We start from the raw sequence: 25,470 nt of genomic DNA, 5'->3' as shown, positions 1-25,470 counted from the left end.
GGATTTTGAAGCTATTAGGGGATCATTTGGATTAGAATATTCAAAGGGCATTGATCAGTCAAACTGCATGAAAAGAGGAATCACGAACAACAGAAATATGACCTCTAATTTTGTTATAAATCATTGCTTGATGGACATGGTGTTTTTTTCCCCACCCAGATAAAAGGAGGATATTTTATTCAGTTGAAAATGAGACATTTAATAGCAATTTATGAAGACAACATGTCATAGTTAAAAAACCAAACAAAATCAATCATTAAAATATTTACAGAACCTAAGTATATTTTGGGGGGATGATTTCTAATGGATCACAGCAATCTTCCTCTGCATTCTGTGGAGCCGCAGCAGCAGAGCAGCTCTTTTCCCTCCACGCTGCCCACTTCATAGTTGTAGTCCCATGTCAGCTCGGTACCGGCCCGGATTCGTCTGCATCAAAACACAGGCAGGTAGGTAAATCGAATGAGGAGTCACTTGACAGCCGTCTCAGCAGAGTTGCACACCTTTTAGTCAACAGGCCCTTAAGTATTTCAGAGTTACTGTCATTGTATAATCTTTTTCAGACATAAAATGAATGGTGGATGAAAAGAAATGATTTCATGTCTATCAAAATCTGAACTTACTTGCTGGCAAAGAAAGCCACCCAGGGGAACCGCAAGTCATGAGTGTCCACAAACACATTCTGGACAAATAGGTTTGGACTGCAGCTATGCTGTAATGTTGGAAAAAAAAAAAAAAGATGGCAGCGTATCAAAATGGCTTATTTTAAATTCAAAGATACATTAAAGAGGAAAATGTTCAACTCTCACGTTCAGATAACGTCCGAGATTTCCTTCTAACTTGGCATCAATGATGTAGCAGGACTCTTCGCCATCGAAGAACAGCCGAGTGTTTTTGGGAGCATTTTCTCCGCCTCCTGTGGTTTGTCCTGACGTCCCAGCTTTCCCCCCCTGGCCTCCTGCTCCTCCTCCTCCTCCTCCTCCGCCTGAACCGGTTTTTACCATCATACTGTGGCTGTTTTTCAAGGCGATGCCTCGAGTGGACTTTACTGCCACCTGCTTCTTTGGCACACCTGAGGGTTAAACAGGAGGGAAATAAATACATAAATGTTTCTCAAAGTTATCAAAACCATATAGAGGGAATTATGTTGAGGTAAAAGCTCCTGTTCTCCACAGAGATCAGTGGACCACAGACATTAACTTCTGCTCAGAAAATGAGTTTTCAGATATTTTTATGCATAACATTAAAGAAAACAAAAAAGACATGTGATGAAAAGGTAAATAAGAGATTGTGCATTTCTAGGTATAAAAGCCTTATAAGCTTGGAATAGATGTATAACAGACCTTAAATATGTTCACAGACACCAACAGTGGTAGTTGACACAATGCCACAGATCTGATTTTTAAAGAAATAGCTGCCCGTGAATTTAATTTACTAAATAAAAACACCAAATAGGCTAAATATTATATGTTTTTTAGTAATATTGTATCTTTTGTAAAAACTAGAAAAGAAAACATCAGGAGAAGTCAAACTCATAAAAGCTCTTTTCAGGCACTGACATGATTAAAAAAATAATGAGTTAAGTTAATTTTCTTTAAGGTGACTTGATGGCTGTAACCTGAGTGTTCCATGTGACAGTTACCTGTAGGAACTTTCTCCTTCTCTTTGTTGTCTTCTGATCCAGAGCTGATGGTTTGGACATCATCACTGTCTGAGAGAGTCATCACATCCTGCTTCTTTCCTGGTTCTGATTTTGCTTGACTAAAAATAAAAAATAACAACAATTCAAATGGATGGATTTTACTTTAATTATGAATAAAACTGAAAAAATGTTATTTTGTTTAAAAAAAAGTGTTTTTTCAATGTACCTCTTGCCATCTCCGGTGTCCTATAGGGAACGTAAATAAGAGCGTTAGCTTGATTATGTACAGCAGTTATCAGGTACAATGTACAAAAAACAATCTCTGATAAAAAAAATAAAAAAATAATTGTGTCTTTATTTTCATTGAAGTTAGAAAATGACTCCTCCCCAGCACTTTTAAACATCTTAGGTCCATAAATCACCATCATCATCATCGGAGCATCTATTTGCTGCTCTGTAACTCACCTTCTTGAGCCCCTGGCTCGTTAGCCAAAAAGCTACTTTGCTTTTGCCCGTCTCCTCAGGCATGGCTGGGGGGTTATCATCACCTTTCTCTCTGCATGTGAGGCTCAATCCATCTTTACTGTCCTGACTCCCTGAGGCAGGAGGGACAGAACAGCAAAAACATTCACTCAGCTGCAGACTTTCTGTATTTGCTCTACAGAACACCAGCAAAAAAGACTAAATGAAAAACACTTCAATATAAGGAGTTACTTTGGGACTGGAAAAAAATAAAGGAGCAGCTGATTGAGCTAAAGTATTGAAGAAGTTTATTCACTTCAGGAATAAGAGATTTCAGACAAAAATCAAAGTAAAGACTAAGGTAAACCCAGCTTTGGTAAAAAATCTAAACACATATTGAACATTGCACTGCTGGCACACTAACTAGTTAGTCATTTCCAGCTAACTTACCTTCTTTGTTGCCTTTCAGCTGGCCGCGTGTTGTGTAGCTCCTCCACACGGAACTGGAAGTGTAGAAGTTTTCTTTGACAAAAGTGTCATCTGAACTGTCACTTTCGTCTTCACTCTTTGAATCTTTGTCCTCGTCATCATTGCTATCAGTGGTTGAGCTTGAGTTGCGAGCTGTCGGGACAAAACCACGGTGGAATGAGTGCGGTGAGCAGGAATACCACCTCCTACTCCTCCTCCCCATCATCATCATCGTCATCATGATGAGAAGCTGAAGCAGAGGATCTTTCTACGTCTTCCATTAACACTCACCCTTCCTGGGATGTCGCCCCCCGCTGCTACTCGACACTAACGCGGATGGCTGGATTTTCATCCTGGAAAGGTCAACGCCACTTCCCTCGCTGTCTGAGCAGTGGGCCTCGCTCTCGTAGCCCTCCTTGAAGTTCTCCACGCTCTCAATGTGGTCTAGGTTGGCGAAATACTCATCGCCCATTTCCAGACCTTCTTTGTCGGCAAAATCGTCCGTCAGGATTTTACCTGTTGAGAAAAGAGCGGGACGGTGAAGTCGTGTCTTCAGAGGGTCGTGTGAGCTTTAGGTTTGTTGCTCACCAGCATAAATGCAGACGAATGAGCCTTTGGCCACATCATCCAGACACCGGATGCCCCAGCCTTTGTTCTGCGTTTTGAAGAGTTGAAGACGAACCTGCAGGCCGTGCTGCACCAGCCTGTTGGTGCACATCTGAGCACAACATTTGCACCTCTTATTACACTCGTAGATCCTATGAGAGGAGAGAGAAAAAGAGAAGCACATTAAAGACATCAAGGAAACAAATTGATGTAGTTAACACTAAAGAAGTGCACAGTGTCTGACCCTGTAGGCAGACACTCCTCTAATCGCTTGTGCAAATATCCAGCGTTTGGGTTGATCTGCGCCCCTGGTGTGCAAGCTGTGGCTTGAAGAGTCAGCTGGTGGCAGGAACATTTGGACCTGTAATCAAGAAGCATATGTTCGGACCACATGGCACTTTGTGTGAAAGTTTCATCACATGAAGCTCTCTTGAGAGAGAGAGAGAGCAGCTTTACTTGTCTCGACAGCCATCGGTGCAATCGCACCCAACTAGGAAGTCATCGCTGGTGTTGATGAATACTCCATCTTCTGGAATACGCTCTTTACCTTGAAAAAATGACATGGATAGTCAGTTCGTTTTTCCTTAAAGATTATAAATTTAAAGAAAGGAGCAAAGCTGTGACTTAGCGCTTTTGAACTTTATGACAGGGATCTACTTTTCTATTTTGTTTATTTCTTTCTATTTTGAATTGAAACAGTGATCAAAAATGGCAAATTACTAGAGATGTCCTGATCTGTGTTTTTTTGGCCCCGATTCCAAGTAGTATCTGCCGATACCAAGTCCTGTTTCGATACTTTTGTCATCCATTAAAAAATAAACAGAGGCTAAATAAACAGATTTTCCCCGTTTTCTTTTTTGATAATTTAACTCCTAAACAAAATCTCTGCTGTGAAGTAGCTTGAACAATCAGGTTAAAATAGTGTAACTATCAATAGAAAAAAGAGTTCAATATTAACTAGTAAAAATAGATAATAATTAGTCATGTGAGAAAGTTTGGTGACTGCAGCTTTAATAATGGATTAGATTTATCTGCGCTTTTCAAGACACCCAAAGCGCTTACATTGTGTCCATTATTCATTCACTCCTCATTCATACTTGGTGATGGTGAGCTACGGATCGAACCGCCAACCCTTCGATCATTGGACGACCCGCTCAACCACCTGAGCCACTTAGTCTCTTCAGAGCTATTGGTCTTTTCTGATAAATTATAATCTATATTTAAATGATTTATTTTTAAAAATGAATGAAATTATTGTTATAGCATCAATATGATGATGAGTATTTATGACTGGCTCAAATCAATGTAACCATCTATTTGTTTCTGTCGTTTTTTTGACACATTATTGATTTTTTTAAGATCACTTTTCCACAACACTTGCACTTTTTAGATGGTCCCTTAGCAACCACCTCACTGCTGTTTCTCTATTGGCAGCACAGAGAGATCAATTCTCAATTAAAAAGAAACAAAAATCCAATCTTTTTTTTTAAACGCCTTTGTAGGTCGTTGTTTTCATTAGGACAAAACAATAGATATATTTGCTGTCACTTTAAAAGACTCATTAAGAGTTATTGAGCCCCAATATCCAAATCTGTGTATATCGCTAAGTTTACAGAAGTGTTTTTGTGTGCCTCCTGCTCAGACTACTGCAATATTCTGCTGACTTTTACAGTAGCAAAATGTCGTGATCCATTCACGATATGCAGACATCTAGTAGAATATTTATTTGTTATAACAATAATGAAATGTACAGAGCTGATCGCAATAATGAGGATCAAATAAATGTAAAAGCAACATCCAATTCCAATTGAGTATGAAACTACGTCATCTGACCTCATTTCCAATTCTGTGATCAGATCGGGACATCCCTACAAATTACTATATTTTTTGTTTCATTCTCTAATCACGTGTGCTGAATTACAAAACAAGAGGAGTTCAAACCTTAAAGAAACTCTTACTGTATTTGACTTTAGGAGGCGGAGTGTTATCGATCTCGTTCACGCATGAAAGAGGGATGTCCTCCTTCCCACCAGTGATATCTGGAATGTAATAAAAGGGCCTCTGCGGCTGGAAAGGGCGGTCCACCAGCACATAGGGATCGAGGCAGAACATCTCCAAGAAGATAAAGTCACAGCGGGTCTGGAAGAGGTAGTTCTGAATCTCTGGCATGTTGCGCAGACAAAGTCCACATGGAGCCTTGTAGATCACGTGGAAAGACATCTGGGAGATCAAACAAAAAGCTCATCGTCATCAGCATCGATAAACTCCTCAGTTTAGGCCTTCACAGTCTTGCGGTTTACCTTCCGATTGACTTTACGGCGTCCTGTCATGCGTCTGAAATCATACAGCAAAGGTGTGAGGAGGGGGTTCTTGCCTCTGTGGATGTCTGGTTTTACTGGTCGGACCCGGTTCAGACAGGCAGGCTGACACGTATGGGCCAGGTAAAAGATGCGGTCTGTTGGGGCTCTGTACGAGGCCTGTGTGGGAATGGTGGCCACCACATGCGGCATGGGAGGGGGGGCAGGAGGTGTGGTGGGAAGCGGTCTCGGATACAACGAGGAAAAATTGGACTGAGGAGTAACTGCAGGACTCAGAATTTTTGCACTGTGGGTGAACAAGAAGACAGAAAGAGAAGTGAAGGCTTGTTAAATGTTATCTTTTTAACATTTACTGTCATCACTCTCACCTCTTTAGTTAAAAGAAAACCTGCTGATTTATTTCTGTTCTACTCTTAATGTAACCGATTTACAAAAAAAAACACCAAACAAACATGTTTTGTGTTCATTTAACCCCTTCATATTGTATGTTGTTCAGTTGGAACGTCCCAAATAACCCAGGACTCCACTTAAGTTAGCATCACATTGAAAAGCAAAAAAACTGAAGAATATTTTGTTACATAACTTAAAAAAATATAATAATTGTGGCATGAAGGGGTTAAATAGTTGAGACTGTAGGGGGAAATGATTTCAAAAGAAAAACAGCGTCTTACCTTGCAATATTAGTGGAAGTGGGGGTCAAAGACTGCAGGATTTTGGAAGCGTGTGTGCCTCCAACTCCAGGCACAAATGGAGACGTACTCTTCTTTGCCATCTGAGTTTTATTCCTTTATCACAGCAAAGGACAAACAAGAATAAATGGGTTATATATTAAAACACACAGATAAACACGGAAGTCAGGCGTTTTAGGACGCTAATCAGATTTTGGCCATTAAAATTGACCTTTCAGCACTTTATTTAGTGATCATGTACTCTGTTTTATAGAATACTTACTCCACACGTGGAGGCTGGGGGGGCTGTGGGGGCTGAGTGTTCTGTGCAATCGGTTGAGGTTGCTGTGGTTGTGGACTTGGTTGAGGCTGTGGGGTCACAGGTTCAGTAGATGGGGGCTGTGGGCTTTTAACAGGAGAACCTCCAACATGTTCCACCCCTGTGTACTGAACTACCGGGCCTTTAGTCCGCAAAGCTCCTGAGAAATAACAAGAGAAACTCAAAGTCAACAGCCAAACCTTCTGAAATCAAAACTATGTCCCAATGTGATTTTGAAGAGGATTGAATGCAGCTTTTATTGTGTTTATATCTACATGGAGGTTTAACTTTACCCATGTTGGGTCTCGTCCTCTGCTGCCCAGCCAGCTTCTTTTCATGGGTGTTAGCTGTGGTCATTTTCAGGTTGAACATAGGCTCCAGCCTGGTGGATCCTCTGTAGATCCACTCACTCCTCTTATCATCCTGAAACCAGAGAAGATCAGCTTCAGCGTCCGTCTGTCATGAGGCAGACAGCAGCTGAGCTCACGTTCACAGCGCCGGCCTTGGAATTCATCTTTGGATTTTTTTCTTTCCTAACTACCAGCACAGGTGTCCCTTTGGGCTTTCACCCTCTGATATTTTCTACTGTGTGAAACTTTTTTTTTATTTTTTTAGACCACTTTACACAGTAGCCACTGGATTCAGAGAAAATTCAGAGATGGCTCTTATGGCCTTTGTCTGACTCCTTGGAGAACTCCCTTGACTGTCAACAAACCAATTGCAGCGAGCTGCAGGTTTCCACTTGCTTAAACCCCCAGGTGCCAACAAGTCAGGGTAGTTAGAATGATTTAAACAGCTTGTGCTTTTTGAAATGGTATCAAACTTTGGGTTTTTCTTATAACTTTTTAGTGTTTACATACATAAATAATACATTTTGGGCATTCCACTTTTTCTTTCAATTTAAAAAAGAAGCTAAGCAAATATATCTTTAATGATGCAGCTTGTGCTTCGTCTTTTTATGTTTATTTTCAGTAAAAAAAAACACATTGTTGGTTAAATAACATTAACTTTAAAACATTTGCTGGTGGCTGAATAATGTCAAGCTTCACTGTATATGTGGCTTCAAACCAATATTTATGGATAAAAAAAATGTAAAAGAAATTTGACCATGATTTAAAAAAAAAAAAGTATTTCTTTTTGTACTACAGGCTTAATATTCACCTTTTTAAAATGAATAAATTGGCTGTAATGAGCCTTCTAAAATTAGGATTTAGCTAATAAATGTGTTCAGGTAAAGATTATTCAATTACTCCTTATTATTAGAAATATAAATAATAGAAAAAGTCAAAAGACGACGAAGCAAAAACATGCTTTTGTGTAGCTGAATTTCCCTTTGCCGGGTTTTAAAAGGATAAAAATATATACTAGACTGTTAAGATAATATGTGAGCTACAGATTCTGTAGGAGGAATCCACTGTATTTAACAGCAGTTTTACATTTTTATTCTTCTTTTTGGTTTGCTCCACTATCTGTTCAAATTTGTATATTTTATTCTATTAGTTCAGATTGTTAATTTGATATTAGGTAGGTTTGTTTAAAGTCAATTAAATTAAGATTTAGGGAATTTCTAGACCAACTGAGTCTTTAAGGATCTTTAGTGTTTTTACCAACAAAACAAAAGAGTTATGGGGAAAAATCAGAAACAGACGTACTAAAAAGAGAATCTTGACCAAGCTGCCATCCACTTCCTCCACCCTGCTCTTCCACCAAGTTCCTTCCCACTCCGTCTTGATTATTTGGCCGGCCTTGAGGAGCACCATCGGCCTGCTGGGATAGGCAGAGATATACTCCTCGATAAAGTCTCGACAAGAAGCATCTTCTATGTCCTCCCAAGTGTGTTTTACTGTAAACAAAAAACAAGAAAGATCTTCTTTGTTAAAAACTTCATTAAAAAATGTGCATTTAAATCACTAAAATCTGGGAAAGAGTCCCTTACAAGGTCTGCAAACAGGGTAAAGTTCAGGAAGTATCACATAGGAAGCATAGCCATCATCGAAGAAGATCAAGAACCTGCAAAACATACAGGGACAGCAATTGTTTAAATAATGACCAGCACAGGGCCTCTTTAGATTTGGGAGCACCCACCTCATGCGGTTCTTGTTGTTGGGCATTTCTGCTACGATTCCTGCATACAGCCACACCAGGTTGCCATCTTTGTACTTGGCAACTACTCGAGCCCCAACAAACAGACTCTCCAGAGTGGGGTTGTAGTCGAAAGCCACATGGTTTCCCGACAGCAGACTCTTGCCTTTATCAAACTTTACTTTGTATTTGTAAACCCCACCTCCTGATTTTAGACAGAAGCACCAGAGACAAAAGAAATAATTAAAAAAGGTAAAAAATACCGGAAAACCCAACAAGTGTTTACGCACTAATTTAAAGAAACTTGGAGAAAAGAACACACCAATAGGGTTGATGGCAACAAGAGTGCCTCTGTGCCAGGTCTTCGTGCGTTTCTTTCCCAGAATGTTCATCCCAATTTTGAGCTCATCTTCTTTTATGTTTGGGCTCGGCTGAGTCATTCCTTGGGATGGGGCCTGAGACACAAACACTGCTGGTGCCGAGCTTTGAATACCTGCAGGAAGAAGAGCCACAAATGAGAGCAAGTCGAGGAAGATATCAAGAAGAATTGTGATGCAGGAGCATCAGTATTTGCTCACCTGAAGGAGCAGAGAGCTGTGTTGGAGATCGAAGCAACGCAGCAGATGCTGGAGACTTGGCGACTATTTGGACCAACTTCTGAACTTGGTGGGAGGTTTTCTGCAGAACTGCAGAGGCTTCCTTTAACTGTTTTAACAACAAAAAATCAAGTAACTGTGTTTTTTTATTGCTTCACTTCATATGGATAGGGCAAAGAAAAGGCAGAACATTCAGCGTTTCCAATGTCTTCTTAATGTTTTTTATCCTAAACTGCATAAAATCTTTTCAAAATCTGGTCAAAATAAAGATACATATTACTTTTCCTTCTTCTGTGAAACATTCCATACATAAAATAAAAAATGTTTATTTAAAGATAGAACAACTTGTTTATTGCGAACATTTAATTGATCTCTTACCGCAGGGTCTTTAGAGGGGGTTAATGTCTTGTTTGGGGGAACCACTGATTGAGTAAATTAAAAACAGGAAAAGATAATAATGAGGAAACATCTTTTATCAATGTATAGTCATACTTTCTCCATGACAAATTAATATAACTTACAACAACCAACAGCAATAACGTCGTCGTCATCATCGTCGTCTATCTCTATAACTTCAGAGGGCAGGGAACCTCCTCCGCCTCCCTCATCCTCGGAGCCGCTCTCACGATAAACAAGACCATTCTTCTTACAAGCTTCCTTCACCAGCTTCTCACACTCTATTACAGACCTGCAATGAAATGAGGAGCATGGCGTCAACCATCTAGACACGGTGACACAACAAATAAATCAAAGGCAGAAGCACATTCTTACTGGTTGGCATCAGTAAGCAGCATCTCCGTCTTTGCCTCCTCTTCCTCTTTCTGCTCCACCCATTCCTTAAGCTCCGTCAGCTGAGCTTTCTTCTTCTGGACAATGTCGCTCTTTTCCACAGCTTCATCAATCCATTTCTTCAGCTCATCCAGGGATATGCCAAACTCTTCCTCCAGACTGGAGTCCCAGCCATCCACCTCCATTCTGAAGAAGAACAGTCGGTAAGAAAGAAGTTGAATAATTAAAAAAAGATTTAAAAATAAAACATTTAAATGAAAACTAAAATGTGTCCATGATCAAATAAAACTTTCTTGATCTATACAAAAAACTGTGCGAAGATTAATTGGAAATGCTTTAAAATATTAAAATGATTAATTACTATGACAAATGTGGAGACCAAAAGAGATGCTGTGACTAAATCAATAAAAGAGCAATTAAAAACAAAGACTGTGAGATTTATTTAAAAAAAACAGTCTGTAAAGCAGGGAAAGAAAACAAAATATTGGGGATAACACATCAACAAACACAACAGGCTTTCCATCAATAGCTGATAGTAAGGTCTCAAATGATCTTAGTCAATAATTTGAAAGAAAATCGTGGAACTAAATAATTTGGACCAACTACGTCACATTAAATAAATATTAAAAGCATTACAGAAAAATAATGTCTACAAATTAGGATGAATTCTTTTGTTTAGCTTTACCTTTTTAGCACAAACAGTATAACTTAAAATCAGAAAAAGGAGAAACAGAGCAAGTTTTCTTTTAAGAAAGGGCTGCAAATTAAAATCTCCACAGATTCAGTAAACGGTGCTAAAAGAGCAGCATGGTGGAGACAAGATGCTGCTGGAGCTCGATACTGGATGCATGCTAGCTGGTTAGCTTAGCATAAACGCTTCATATGAACGTAAACACCCAAGAGTGCATAAGTAGGTGGCTGTAGAACGTGCATATTTATTTCGTCTGGGGGGTGTTCTTAAGGATGCGGCTTATGTATTTTATATTAAAAAAAAAACATCTGGAAAAAGTACATACCCTTCAACGTTTTCCATTCTATGGGACGATGCTTTAAAACTAGCTTACGTTAAAGCTACGAGCTAGCTACAATAGGGAGCGCTTGACGTGGCTCCCAGGGTATCCCGACTGGGCGGTGTTAGGTGGGCTTAGTGAAGTAGAAGCAAAACATCCGACTCATTCGTTTAACAGCGTCCAAAAAGTTCTACCAAAAAATATGATTCTTGTTATTATATTTTTATATTCAGAAATTTGCAGGGGTCTGTAAAGATTTTAAGCAAATGTTAGATAGGAAGGAAAAATCAACGTCAATTCGCAATTGCCCTGGTTCTCCTCGCTCAAAATGGTCAAAACAAGCGAACACTCGATTAATTTTGTTTGGTAAATTTTAAATCTCTCATTAACCATCATTTTTAAAGACTTTATTGTGAACAAACAACATTATCAGATTAATCTACTTAATTTAAACAAGTAGTGTTTTGATGTATTAAAAATAATTCCATGGTGTAATTTCTACGTTGCTTAAAAAATGTCCGTAGACGTTTAAGGACTCTCAACTTAAGGAGCATCAGAAAGTTAGTATTGGTTAAAGTGCTTAAAAACATTGCAGTCATTTATTTATCCTAAATTATTTCTGTTAACAAAAGCAACTTTTTTTTTAACCAGACAATGATAAATATTGAACGTTGTTTTGTGCTATTTCAAATGTATTTCTGTACAGGTACCAAAGCCCCTAGTTGGTGAAGGTCACACTCACCAACTTTGGCAATGAAATAAATTATTTATTTAAAATTTCCCAAAAAAATGTCACTTTTGTGCTAAATTCTTGGAACAAAAGGAAAAAAACAATACAAAGCATCTGAAATAAAAGTTCAGTTGCTTTTACTCAGGGCTATCAAAATGTTAAATACAGATCTTGATGAATAATAATAATAATGTTTGTATCAGCCAGTATTTATGCAAATTTATCTATACATACATAGATATAAAAACACTTTATTTGTAGAAAAAATTGTTTTGTTAAAATAATTTTTCACAAATCCATCTATCCGTCTATTACCTGCTATTTCAGAATCAGAGATACTTTATTGATCCCACACGTGGGAAATTTGTTTGTCACCATAGCAACTGACAGCAGAGGGAAAAAAGACTTAGAATTAAGTAAAAAAAAAAAAGCAAGAACAAGAAAATGTAGCATAAATGTGTTGTGGGTCATAGGGATTGCTGAAGCCTATCCAGCTAGCTTTTAGGTCAAAGGAAGAGAAACCCATAGGTCAATATTGATTAACTTTATAACATAAACAATCCTAAGAAAATGTAAAACCACATCACTTAAGCACACGTGAAACCCCACCGCATATACTTGCATGATAGTGATCAACAACTATTCCACCAAAATTCAAAAATGTAGAAATTGTCCAAAGAATTTGCGTTTCCAATTTTATTTTCTGATCATCCGTCATACACAGGGGATCCATGTCATGATTCCTCAGTTTCCTCTTCTAGGAATGTTGAAGGAGAAACTTCGCCGTAAGGGTCCAGTACCAGCTGAGCGCAGCGGACAATCGTCACCAGCAAAAAGAAGCAGAGAAGAAAGAAGAAGAAGAGGGCAAAACCCAGATCCACATCCACGTCTGACCAGGGCACAGGAGTAACTGGAGGGTCCATGCTGACAAATCCACAAAAAACTTTCAGTTGTCCTCAAATTCTTCATTTTTTATTCTCCACCACAGACAGAATGGGGCAGACAAGTGGACATGCAGAGCCTCATTTGGCACGTTAGCCCTTCTTGAATAGTTAACGAGGAGTTTGGTAACAATCATGGGGTTCCTGAGATTCCACTCTGAAGGAGACATTTCTATGAGATGACGCCTACATACAGTCACAGGATCCGTCACCGGTGAGCAGCATGCAGACTGAAAACAGGTCAAAAGATCAAAAAACAGACCGTATTTTTAAACGTTATCATTTAGTAACATGTTATATTATATCCAATCAAAGTGAGGGCACAGCGTGAATAATTGTGCTGCCTAATTTTTTATAAGAACACCTAAGAGACAGACTTGGGGGGGAAAGAAGATACTCTACTCTGTGCAAATCCACTTGAGAGGGGTTGAAAACTGATCTGGCTGAAAGTGCAGATTGCTTGTATTTTGAAGCCACAAACGACAAGGGGAAGGTGAATTTTCTACACTTAAATATAAAAGAGGGCAATTAGACAAATAGCTGGGATGAGTTTGGGTTGTAAGGACTGAAGAAAAATAGGAGTCAAAGCGGAAAAAACACTTTAAGACCAGCTGACCCCAACATAGCCAATCTGTCTGTCATCAGTCCGACTGTGAAAGCAGACGGACGGTTAAACATGGAAACCTTAGATATCGCAAGGAAAGAAGAACATACGGGTAGGCTTAACTAAAAGATTAACTAAAAGAAAAAGATGACATCACAGTCTCCTGCTCCTCAATTTGAATTATAACTCTACTCCTTCATTCATGATATAACAATTTATTACAAAAAAGTATTTCTTTTGTTTGAAATTTCATAAACATATACAGTACATTTATATATCCGTTTCTATGCGTTATAACACACAAAAAATGAATAGAGGACTCAGATAGATATATATATATATATATATATATATATATATATATATATATATATATATATATATATATATATATATATAAAATCACAATCACCACCATACCATTCTATTGAAAATGACAGGCAGGTATAAAGCTACGCGTTTGAATGTTTCATTCAGCATCTGTAACTTTCAGAACATTAAAATCAGAAGCTGTATAAGCACTAACATTCATCCCACAAAGTTATTGTCAAAATGAAATTGTTGGTTCAATTCTTGCCCTAATTTCACAGAGTTAAAGACACTGAAAATACACTGGGACATTCTTTTAGGTCCATTTTGTTTTCAATGCTGCTTTTTCCATTTCAATCCTGAATACCCTGATCAAACCATAAAATACTAACCGGAGGATGAAGCTTAGGTCAAGCACAAATACTTCAGACATAAATCAGCGAGATAAAACATTAGGTTGTCCAATAAAAAAAAAAAAAAAAAAATAATGAAACCATAATGTCAAAAATGGCTTTAAAGATCCACATTTCCTGCCTTTTAATTATCGCTGATTTTCTTTTTAATATTTCTTTCATAAAACAAGTAAAAACCTCTACATGTACAAGATAATCAGGTCAAAAGAAAAAGTTAAATTATATGGGACAGAAAGCCTAGAACCATGGCCAACATTTATGTTGTATTTATCATACACTCATGCTTACTGCTTATAAATGAGAGCTCCTTACAAAGAAAACAAAAACAAACAAAATTGCGATTCAAGTACAACTTTCACCAGAAAAAAAAAGAGCAGACTTCTTCTCAAAAGGCAAAAGAAAAATAGAATTCTTGGGTGACTTCACCCATGTATATATAGATTTATATTTCATTTATACATTTCAAATCCGAAAACTAAAATTGCTGAAGTGCTCCATGAAAGCAGTCCAGTCATGCAGGGATACGCTGCTGATCTAAAACTGATCCAAAGTGGAGTGCTGATCGAGTTCAAACTAATTCCAAATGTAAATCCCTGCTTTTTCCAGAGTTTTGTCATTTCTAAATTGTTTGTTTACATGCAAAAGGGGCAAAAAAGTACTATTTTCTGGTAAGCTTTGCCTGAGAAAAACACATTTAGAACACAAAGGATTTGGAGTATGTCTACACTTCCTTGAATAATTTCCAGAGTGTGGGAGAGTGACTTTGTGCAATCTATTCAAGAGTGATTGTGCGTTTTAAAACATCTATATATTGTATATGACATATTTTTACCATAACTTATTGAGGTTTGAGCAGTGTTAGGCTATGGCATTCTTTATGATGGGTGAATTGTTGTCTAAAATAATGATTTACTCAGTAGCAACTTGTTGATTTTCATGTATACATCTGCAGTAATAGCTCCCTCCATCTTTATCCAGTTGTGCAATTTTACAAGAAAGCAATGCAAAGAAAGAAAAGAACGATACTTTTACAAGCAGGAAAACAGAAAAGCAGTGGATCTGAAGAGGACAAAATTCATCAAGTCAAAGAAAAACATGACACAAACCAGTTTATTCATTGTATTGAGGGTAGAGGGGAATCCCAAAGTCACTGCTGCTGAAGTTGCCTGGCTGGTCAAGGATAGACAACATATCCTGAATTGGATAGAAGAAAAAAAAGCTGATTATTTTTAAATGAAGACATTAAAAGAGCCCAACTGATCCTGAAGGACTCCATAACTTACAGGGAACATGTCTTGCTGGCTGTCCTGAGCGTGACGATGCTGCTCTGCATTACTCTGTTGGCCTTGCCACTGAGGCCACACCGCCTCTGCAGCTCGAGACGGGAACTGAGCGCCGGACTGAGAGCCGTCTGCAGCAGAGCACAGAGCTGAATCATAGGAACTCAGACGGGTGAAACAATCCTGGAGCTGTCTGTCTACCTACCATAACCGTTGGTGCTGAGGCTGGAACGCGCGGTCATGTCTGGATAGTTTGCTCCGTTGTTGGTTTGAGCTGGAGCAGCACCTGTAGGCATTTGGCCAAAGGTGGCAGAGGAATTACCTCCAAATCCTCCCATGGAAGAAAACTGTGGCGACATGGTTTTTGCTGCTTGTGGAGCCACCTGCTGGATAGAACAGGAAGAGTCAGGTGGTCTCTGACAGCCGTCATAGCAGGTTGAAAATTCAAATTACCGTAGTCCGACAGATCATCTTAATGCAGACTTACTTGGTTGTTAAACTGCGGTCTGACACTGGCTCCAGCTCCAGCCCATCCTGCTGTGGTGCTTCCGTGCAGAGGATTACAAGCGCTGGATGGGTTCACAGAGGATCCATTTTGACGTGACATCTGAGCCAACAGCTGTCCTGCTGTGTGGCCAGACGGTGCTGACTGTGTTTGTTGGGCCATCTGTTGAGGCATACTGATTGGCCTAAAACACATTGTATAGAGAAGGCAATAAGCCATCAAAATCCCCCTTAAAAACAAACCAAACATCAAATGGTGCCTGATCATTCACTGAGGAAGAAACTATGGAAACTTACTGAGACATTTGTAAACATGGAAGGAGGAGCAGTGTGTGATTGCATATTAACCACCAGAACCAGCCACCAAAAACATACTAGTAGACATTCATTAAGGTAAGAAGTTGCTTATAGTGCTTCAGCCTCTCTCAATAGAAAAGTCACAGAACAGAAAACTTGCTAAAGAACTTTCTTTAAAAAAAAAAGGTGTGCACAACAGACTCCGTACCTGTAAGCGTCATTGGAACGAGCAGCTGGAAAGTTGTTTGCGTAGATCTGAGTGTTGAGTGCTGAGGTGGTTGACATGGCCTTTGTGGGGTCTGGACTTTGGAACATTGGGGGGTAGAGCTCTGACTTTTCAAGGCTTTTGTTGTGGTCTGGACCTGCTGGCGTTACTGGCATCTGAAGATGAGTCGTTATAATAGGAACGTCAAGTCAAACTCAAACATGAAATGTCTGAAAACGTCCACCGTTATGGATGAATCTGTGTTGTACACCTAAACATAAACAGTAAACTACATACATACTCCTACTGCCTCATGTGTTCAATCACAGGATATTCCTTTCCCCTGAGTCTGAACAAAGTAGCATTTAAATCAGATCAACATTAAACTCAACTTCAGTCTTCATGAATGCTTTTTAGGATGTGGAACAAGTTATGTGTCGTTCTTTGATACAGAATCTGGTGTGTAGACAAATGGTTCACTTTTGCATTACTCTGCAGTATTTAGGGTTGAACTGCAAAGGATTTGTAGTTAAGAGTATAAGTGTGTAAGAATATATAAGAGTGCCCCAAGTAAGAGGATAGAAATACATTTTTGAGAGTGAAAATATATTTTATAATAACTGTTCATTAAGAATCATTAGTTAATAAAGAAAAATATAAAACGTAAATAACTGAAATGAACAAATCCCTTTCCAAAAGCATCCACTTACCTGTGGAATGATTGGACCGGCTTCGTACAGTGCGTCTCTGGTCCCGCCTCCCTCCAGGTCTGCCTGCTGCTGTTGCAACTGTCTGAAAAAGCAAACAATAGCTGCTTTGAGGTCCACTAAAAATAGACTTATTTCCATTGTGTCCTTCACTGGTGAGGGCAAAATCCAAAACACCTGGACAGAGAAAGGACTCAAGCCACCACCGATCACCATGGCAACACCAGAGTACAGGAGTGAGAGAAAGGCGAGTTTGGCATTGATAAAGCCAGCATGCTACACCAACTACGCAAAAGACTATGTTTAAAACCAGTTATAGAAATGTTTCGATGCCACAGTCTCCCATTTAGTTTGGAGGTGTTATTGCATGAAAACAAAGGAGTGGAAGTTACCCAGTGTTGAATAAAAAAAGCTAAAACCAGAAGCAGAGTTTCCCACACAATGTTACGACTTGGGCAGGGTGCCAGAAAACTTTATTGGCAGCCTTAATGTATCCACCACAAGTATAACCTGATTCTGTGGGAAGCACTGAGAAGGACTGTAGTCTCCTAGAAACACTCCTAATGTCCCATGAAGAAGCAGACCCTGTTCTCCCGTGCAGGAGGCGCAGTCCCTCGGGTCTGAGCTCACCTGTTGGCTAATTGACCTGGGCTGAGCACAGCAGGACGGCCATTTGGGCTGCTCTGGCCTAAGGAGGGGGGCATCGAAGCCCCTGGGGAGGGGGTGGGGGTGTGAGGATCCTGGGTTGAGTTTCTACTTCCCCACAATCATTGTCGGGTGCAGAGGAGAAGTGTTTGGAAGAGAGTGATAATAAGCGTGTGGTTTAATAAAAAGGAGTTGCAGTTGAAGTGCAAGAGGAACTAAAGGTAAATTGTGTGCGTCTAGACAAATGACACAATGCGGTCACATCGCACAACTGCTATTGCTTCATAAAAGAGGATGCAAATGCGACTCACTTCACATTGACATTTGTACAGATGATATACTCAATTTCCTCTGAAAAAGGGTTCTGGAAAGTGAAGGAGCTGGTTCTCATCCAGATCCATTCCCTTGATTTGGAGCGGAACCGAAACATCACTGACAGAACTTGGCCTTTTAGTTTCACCACCTGAAGACATGCAATCACAAATAAGTAAACAAACCATCTTTACACTGCCTTCATCTTCATTAAACCACTGAAAATTGCTATTATTTGACTTTTAAACACCACTTTTGCCTGAATTTAAAATACTTAATTCTAAAAGTACCAAGTTATTTCTCAATAACAACAATTAGAGAATGTGTAATGTGTTGACATTATTCCCAAGCACTTGCCTGTTGGAAGCTGTCTCTTAGCAACCCTTGATCTTCAGGATGGGCAAACTCCAGAATATTCTTCCCCAATAAGTCCTGAAAAAAGAAACCAGTGTCAATGACCCTGCATGACCAAAAAACGATTTGTGCCAGAATGCTTTAGGAGGACTACCGATCCCGCTTTTGTTACCTGGGGCTGATACCCAACAGCAGACTGGCAACGATGGTCTACGAAGGTGAAAATGCCCAGGCAGTTATGGCGAGAAATGAACTCCACCGGAACACTGAGACTATTAGGGTCCGTCTCCCCAGGACAACATGTAACCTTAAGAACAAAAGAGAAAATATATATAAATAAATAATCATTATTAGATTGTAATTAAAATTGAAAATGGCCCAAATAAAGATGAATAAAATAAAATAAAATCTGATTATAATTACTTTGAAATGTCTTTTTGCAGTGCTGTTACAAAGCAACACAAGAGCAAAAGGTCGACTTAAAATGAATGAATCCCAGCAGCTACTTAATAAAAAAAAACTGCAGCTGCTATGCAAAAAACAAAAACAAAAAAACAGCAATAATCTACCTAACCTACAAGAAACAGCCTCTTAACACTACCAATTACTGTTTGTTCACATATTTGTTGATCTATACCTGCAGTAAAATGACTGAACTGTTGATTTGGGACAATTCTATTAGATCAACGTCAATTCTTGGAATATTTTGTCAGTTGAGACCAGACGTCTACTGTTTCACAGCCATAAAAAACATTTCATTTGCCTTTCTGCCACACTTTATGCAATAAAAGAAATGTAACGACTAGTAAGTTCTGACTTTTCATTTATTGAGCTTTGCCATACCTGTAATCTTCCAATGGCAACAAGGCAGTAGCGACTCCCCTGATTATTGTCCGCTTCATCGTCCGCTAAAGACACACCTGAAAAATGATTATTCCTTTAAGTTAAATTCACCCAAGGTGTTTAATAAGCAAAGCAAATTAAATGGTGTATTTGAACTTTTGGGGGCTAAAGGCCTCACCAGCAGGAGGCCAAGACTTGATGTATCCTGTACAGTGGACCACTACATACTGAGGCTCTCCATCCTTGGCCGTACCCAAACCAGTTCTGGCGAGAAGAAAGTATTTGGAAAGAAGGACTTCATTTGATTGACCTCACAACTGTGGTAACAATAAAACAGTTCAGTGAATCCGGCTGAGTTTTTATTTTTCATTTAGCGCTTATGCCGGCAACGTTTTCATTGATTTTTGATAAGAAGAAAAAAGTTTTGTTTAAATTACCGGTTTCTGTTTCTTAGAAAGCCGAGTCTATTCATCGACACTGGCTCCACAGGGCATGTTCCACATCTGAAAAGAGGCACAGCAAAAAAACAAAGGTATAAAAGGGAATATTTAATGAATCGCTCAAGATCTCAGAAAGAAAGAGACTTCTTTTAATTGGACTCAACAAAAAGAAAGGCAGAATGTTTGAAATGGACATCGAAAATCAAAGCTTAAAGGTTTTGTATAAAGAACTTCAAAAGATGACCCACTTGTCCAAAGTGATATATTCAGGAAGAATGAGCTGGATAATTAGCTCTGATGAAATTCTCACCTCATTCTGCAGATGAAAGATCGCCGGGCTCCCATGCTCATTTTCGCTGATGGCTGCTGACTCTCCTTCTTCACAGTACCAGTCTTCAAGTCCAACATTCTCCCTTGATACGCAAATAACACAAAACTTTAAAGCTAAATTTGGATATTTCTCTTTTGCACCAGATTTCCATCTATAGCCTCCTCCACAGAGGCTTCAGTCTGTCGATTGCTGATACCTGTGCTGTTATTCTCTGCAGTGGAGAGCTGCTCCCTGAGCTTTTCTGTGTCTTCTGGGTGGAGCTGATCGTAAAGGGATGAGCCGAGCCATTCAGACTGTAGCTGGTTCAGGACCGGTGTCACAGAATCCGAGACATAAACAATGCGACCGGTCTCACAGGACACAACAAACAGGAAGCCATCAGCAGCTTCCAGGATTAGATGTTTTAGTTCCTGTTGAAACAGAATAAACACGTAAGAATACGCTCATTTTTCAGAGAAAATGACCATTCAACATGTTTTCCTTCATTTCATGTAAATACAAAATAGTTAAATCTGAGAAACTATAGTCTTCTATATTCAAAGTTGACCTGGGTGAAGTGTAAACCACTGTGTGCATCAGGGTGTCAACAGGGACTTGTTTTTACTTTACATATATTTGAATATACGCTGGAGGCACAAAAGAGAATTTATAGGTTCTTCTAACAAATTAAAAAAATAAATAATAAAAAAAAAACTTGAAACTTCCGTTTAAAAAAACATACAATTTAGTATACAAATTATAAATCAATGCTAGTCTGTGGAAACAGAAAGGGAAGATTAGCGAGGAGCCAACAATCAGGTTACAGGATTCACGTTTCTCCTCTCAGTGAAAATTCCAGAACTTCTCAATCAGGTTCCAGAAAAATGTTAAAGCCTTTCCAGCATCTTAAAAGTGTCCTTAACTTCATACTTATCTGAATTTATCTGTTTATTTATAATATATTTATGGAATTAAGTCTAAATAAAAAGGTGTTTTGAGGATTTTTAGCCTATTAAGATGCAACATCACAAGAGCTTACGAAATTTGCCACCCCCAATATTTTAATTTTCTGAGACATTAAATTTTAATTTTGCATTACCTGCAATCCTTAATAATCAAAGCTAAAAGAAATAAGTCTTGAAACATTTTAATATATTTGTGGCTATTCTATTTGAAATAGAAACTTCATTTATCGAAAAGCATGACAAAGCAAACCTTTTAATCATATTCTACATGTTCTTAGATGTTCCTGTATATAGAACTGAATGGCACTCAACTCTGCATTAAGTAGTCTTAGCTAATACTTTAGATCTGTTCTCAGTTGAATGTTTCTTATGCAATGCTGACCTGATCAGTGAGAAAGGACGGCTTGTAGGATCCATCAGCATTGGTATTTCCACTTCCTCTCAAAGACTTCATATGAGAAACGGCCATTCGCAGGATGGTTAGCTTGTCCGGTTTTCGTGCTAGCGCGCTGCATGTGGGAACCATATCTGACAATTCTGTAATGTAGGCAGTCATCTTGTTCCGCCGCCTCCTCTCAATCTCACTGTGATTCTCCCTGGAATGAAGGAACGAGGGTGGAAGAAATGGAGATAAGAGGAAGGGTTGAGATGGGGGGGAAAAGGGAGAGCAGTGGGCAACATGGAGTAGAGTTCAGAATCAATGTTTTGATGCAGGTCGGCAAATCAGGAAAAGTAGCTGAAAATGAGGGACGGTGAGAGAAAACGTGGAAATTCAAAAATAATATGCAAACTATGGTCCATAAAATGATAAGAAAGGTTGGCCTGTTTATGCCAAATTGAGTGAGAAAGGAGAGCAAGTGCAGAAAGAGAAAGACCCTTCAGCTGTCCTGAGGTGGGAGACAAAATAGAGAAAACGAACGATTGCTCAGAGGAAAAGATTTACCAGTTTACAAAGAACAATGTCCCTGACACACTGAGCAGTGCAGTTAGTGGCACATGAGCCTATGAAGAGAAGGATAACCAGCTGCTTTCTGGCAGGCATCAAAGCAAGCACAAAGAATGCCAAATTGTATGTCTAAATTGTGTGCAGTCAAAATGCTATTTTGCCAGGATCCCTGTGGAGTAGGATAGTAAATGAACATAGCATTCACTACACATATGACACAGGCAAAGGAAAGGGAGCCCTCGTCCTTGGCTCTACATGCCATACCTGGCAAGTTTTTCCTTATCTGCAAAACTCTGATCTTCTTCAAACCTGGAAATGAAACCAGCCTTCTAAAACAAAGGCTCAATGGTGTTAACCATAATAAAGTCTAGGACAAATTTCAATATTGTGAAGAAGTAGAGTATGGGCAGGTCTTATATTAACATCCTCCCATTCTCTGTGCTCAGTGCTCTTGGAGTAATGCCTCCTCCAGGTTCTTCCTACCTGGCAAAGCGCTCTTTGTCATTGCTGGAGCCTCCTGTGTCATCATCACCTCTGAAGACAGAAAAAATGAAAACATTGTTATTTTCAAGATCAGTTTAGTCAAAACATGCAGATATTGCCTTGGTTACACAAAAATGCAGCTCATCAATTTCATTAAAAAATTGTAGAATTTATTATGTATTTTGTTATGTATTTATTAAGTAACAGATTCAATTGAAAACCGGGAAACACTTTGCTTTTAAAATCAACTAATCAATTATTATCCCACCTAAAGATAGTTATTGAAAAAGAAAGTTTATTAACATGATAGTTTAAGAAAGCTTTTGAATACGCTCTCTGAAACACAACAAATGTCCAGAGTATCCATATATATGCTGCAAAAACTTGATATTTTCAAAACCTGACATTACACTGGGACTGAACATTTGAACTAGCTTTAGCTTACTTTGTAGTTTTTACAAAACTATCCCTTTTCATTACTACAAATGTTATTATCCATCAGCAGGAACCATAACCCTTGTGTTTTTCTTCAAACATAAACTTATTTTTAACAATACTTTCTCTGTGCCACTCCTTATATTTGCAGTAAAGACAGAGTCTGTTGCATGTTTGGAATGAACTTAAAAGCATCAGACTTGCTGCATCTCTACCCATTTCTCCAAACACATTCAGCATGTTTTTGAAAATTCGGAACAGTAAATTAAATGAAAGCAGATTTAATTAACTGCAGAAAATGTTAATAAATGGCAAACGAAATACTTAAAATAAAACTGCTCAAAAAGAGGAAAATACCTGAACAACTTGCTCCCTTCATCATCCTCAAAGTCTGACCTGGAACATAAAGAGTTAAAATTACTACTTGCAATATTACCCACCGCAGATCTGATTGCGACTATTAAGAAAGAAAACAGAGCAGTCAGCAAGAATTTCCCACATCTGCTAAAGTCATATCGGGAATCCAAACTTACGTAATTCGTCTTTTGTTGGTTCCTTTCGGTACAACAGTTCCACCACTTGCTTGTGTCCCACTTGCTCCCATGCCCAGATTTGGATCTGTCAACTCTATTAATACCACGCACACAGAAAGACAATGTGGCAGGGAGGACCGATGATTTCCTGCTGAGTCTAAAGTGCTAAAACACACTACTGTACAGCTCACCGCGACCAGTACAAAAGTGCCAGACAAAAACTCGGATGTGCTAAGTTTAACTTTAAGTGTTTTTGATCACACAGCCTGAGTACGGGAATGTTTAAAAAAGGGGGAGAAAAAAAGGTACTCGAAATAAACAACAGCCCTGTGATTGTAATCAGCGATAGACACGAACCAGAACAAAACTACAACCCAAACAATTAACAACATAACATCTGGCCGCTGTTGTTATCCAGATTTAGCCTGTCAGACGGCTAACTTACTAGTAGCGTTAGCATTGTTAACTTTTCTTCTCCAAAGAAAGAGGAAATGGTGTAAAACTCTTTAAAACGGTAAACAAAACAAAAATCCTCCGTTATTTAATACGATTTATGTCACAAGAGAAGCAGTGCTTAGTGGAGCATTAGCTTAATGCTAAGCTAACTTAGCAAATGCTGTCACGCTATCGAAAAGACAGTTTCCAGTAAAGAAATGGTTGGTAAACAAGCAACAGCTGCATACTAATAATAAATTAACAGTCACTACAATCTTTAAGGTAGCTTACCTTGATTCGAAGAGGTCATGTCTGTGTGAAATAACATAAACAAATAACTTTAAGTTACGCAAAGATATTTACACAAAAAAATCTACCCTATGCCCCTCCCCCTAACTAAGCTAGCTGTAGTAGGCTAAGTTGTGCAAAAATCTTACGCACTTTCACTTTCGGTTACAAAGGCTTCAATCCATGGCTTGTGTTACATTTAAGCGGTTGTGGGAATAATACGCGGATAAAACTAATTATTTACCTACGCGGCTCCCTTTTTATTTGCTTTCTCCCCGTTTAAACCCCCCTGCCTAAGATGTCGTTTCTAGCTGTGATAGCTCTAACTATGCGCGTTTCCTCTCTTCCTATTGGACACTGCGCAGGTATCTGTTCATGACGTCATTTGCCAGGAAACTATTTTTTTCCCATGCGAAGAGACCAAGGAAACAACTCTCGATGAATACAACGATAAACTATAGACTTTTTTATTTTTTTAGTATTTTCCTTTTTTATTTTGAAGGGAACTAATATATATAATTTGTGCTGTTTCAATATCTACATTTTTATCTAGATTGAAATTATTTTCTGACTGAAGACACATATTGGAAAGTTCTTGATTATTAGTCACAAAATAAGCTTAATTGGCACACAACTTTGTTGCTACCTCTTCCAACAGAAATGTGTATTATAAATTAAACAAATAACGTTAAAACATTTTTCTTTTGAGTACAGTTACTTCCCTGTATTTTTTAAAGTGTTTCTGTTCCTCTTTTTTGTCATTTGCATGGCAAAGGTGATCCTGAGAAATGCACTCTTCAATCGAAAATATCGATCAATTTTTAAGTTGATTAATTGTCAAATTAAAGTGTTAATTTATTTTCAAAAACTGGTTAATGTCTTTACTCAAAGCGTTATGGAATACCTATAAAAAGGGAAGTGAAAAAGTTGAATTCTGACACGTTGGTTCAGTTGTTTTTCAATGTTAGACATTGGCCCTAAAAGTCTAGCAGTAAAAATGTTGCTTTTCTAGCACAGAAGTGAATGAATAACTGCACCACTTCAATGTTCAGCCTGAATACAGATCCACAAAAATAACCAAACAGGTCGGTCAAAAATGGCGCACCTCTTTCATTAATATTCAATTAAAGTGTAATAAAAAAGATTAATATTAAAATACAATTTCATTAAATAAAACATAAAATTGATTACTAAGACAATTTTAACATGAACAATGTCAAAACGTAACCTTCTTTTCCATTGCCTATAAAGTTTATTTACTGTTTACATTTAAAGTTTAGCAACCAATTGAAAGCGGTGGAATATTATCTTTTACTAAAATATTTGTTACTACAGTCATTGCAACATTTTTAAATATTGTATAATTAGTTTTCCAATCATGCTTTTTCTATGGGAACATCTTAACATTGATAAAACATCAAATAAAGAGCTGCTTCATACACTGACAACTACATTTCCAGCTGTTATTTTGATCATCACTTTCTAAACTTTATTACCATGGGATAAGACAAAAAAAAAGATTCTCCTTCTCAAA

General features: G+C 38.4%; 2 protein-coding genes across 13 annotated transcripts; both read right to left on the bottom strand.

Annotated features, from left to right (window-relative positions):
* Window positions 1–173: 173 nt before the first annotated feature.
* On the bottom strand, window positions 174–11,323 carry setdb1b (SET domain bifurcated histone lysine methyltransferase 1b). 2 transcript variants are annotated; one of them, XM_011485339.4, is made up of 25 exons: window positions 10,964–11,323; window positions 9,930–10,133; window positions 9,680–9,846; window positions 9,537–9,580; window positions 9,141–9,267; window positions 8,885–9,055; window positions 8,566–8,767; window positions 8,417–8,490; window positions 8,133–8,323; window positions 6,774–6,903; window positions 6,445–6,640; window positions 6,165–6,278; window positions 5,476–5,779; window positions 5,134–5,395; window positions 3,632–3,722; window positions 3,420–3,536; window positions 3,158–3,327; window positions 2,861–3,085; window positions 2,552–2,722; window positions 2,105–2,235; window positions 1,866–1,885; window positions 1,640–1,758; window positions 807–1,069; window positions 621–709; window positions 174–426 (listed from the first exon to the last, which is right to left on the bottom strand). In XM_011485339.4, the coding sequence occupies exons 1-25, from the start codon at window positions 10,978–10,980 to the stop codon at window positions 309–311; spliced, it is 3,717 nt and encodes a 1,238-aa protein (XP_011483641.1). In that variant the 5' UTR covers window positions 10,981–11,323; the 3' UTR covers window positions 174–308. The 2 variants fall into 2 exon arrangements, with proteins under 2 accessions (XP_011483641.1, XP_078789284.1); XM_078933158.1 differs by lacking the exon at window positions 10,964–11,323 and adding an exon at window positions 10,633–10,801.
* Window positions 11,324–13,431: 2,108 nt separating this feature from the next.
* On the bottom strand, window positions 13,432–24,281 carry arnt (aryl hydrocarbon receptor nuclear translocator). Of its 11 annotated transcripts, none has more exons than XM_078933161.1 (21): window positions 24,090–24,281; window positions 23,940–23,960; window positions 23,214–23,307; window positions 23,038–23,076; window positions 22,246–22,296; window positions 21,199–21,412; window positions 20,069–20,282; window positions 19,852–19,954; window positions 19,539–19,604; window positions 19,280–19,365; window positions 19,102–19,178; window positions 18,431–18,565; window positions 18,262–18,336; window positions 17,904–18,055; window positions 17,578–17,703; window positions 16,951–17,032; window positions 16,244–16,416; window positions 15,722–15,923; window positions 15,440–15,620; window positions 15,238–15,365; window positions 13,432–15,148 (listed from the first exon to the last, which is right to left on the bottom strand). In XM_078933161.1, the coding sequence occupies exons 2-21, from the start codon at window positions 23,956–23,958 to the stop codon at window positions 15,065–15,067; spliced, it is 2,301 nt and encodes a 766-aa protein (XP_078789287.1). In that variant the 5' UTR covers window positions 23,959–23,960; window positions 24,090–24,281; the 3' UTR covers window positions 13,432–15,064. The 11 variants fall into 11 exon arrangements, with proteins under 11 accessions (XP_078789287.1, XP_011483638.1, XP_078789288.1 ...); XM_011485336.4 differs by having other exon boundaries at window positions 17,578–17,700; XM_078933162.1 differs by having other exon boundaries at window positions 15,440–15,617; window positions 17,578–17,700.
* Between the last annotated feature and the right edge of the window lie 1,189 nt (window positions 24,282–25,470).

This window comes from Oryzias latipes, chromosome 16 (genome assembly GCF_053564925.1).
Source record: "Oryzias latipes strain Hd-rR chromosome 16, Olatipes_Hd-rR_3.1".
NCBI classification, from domain to species: domain Eukaryota; kingdom Metazoa; phylum Chordata; class Actinopteri; order Beloniformes; family Adrianichthyidae; genus Oryzias; species Oryzias latipes.
The sequence above is the reverse complement of the archived record's forward strand: the minus strand, read 5'-3'. Positions and strand labels throughout refer to the sequence as shown.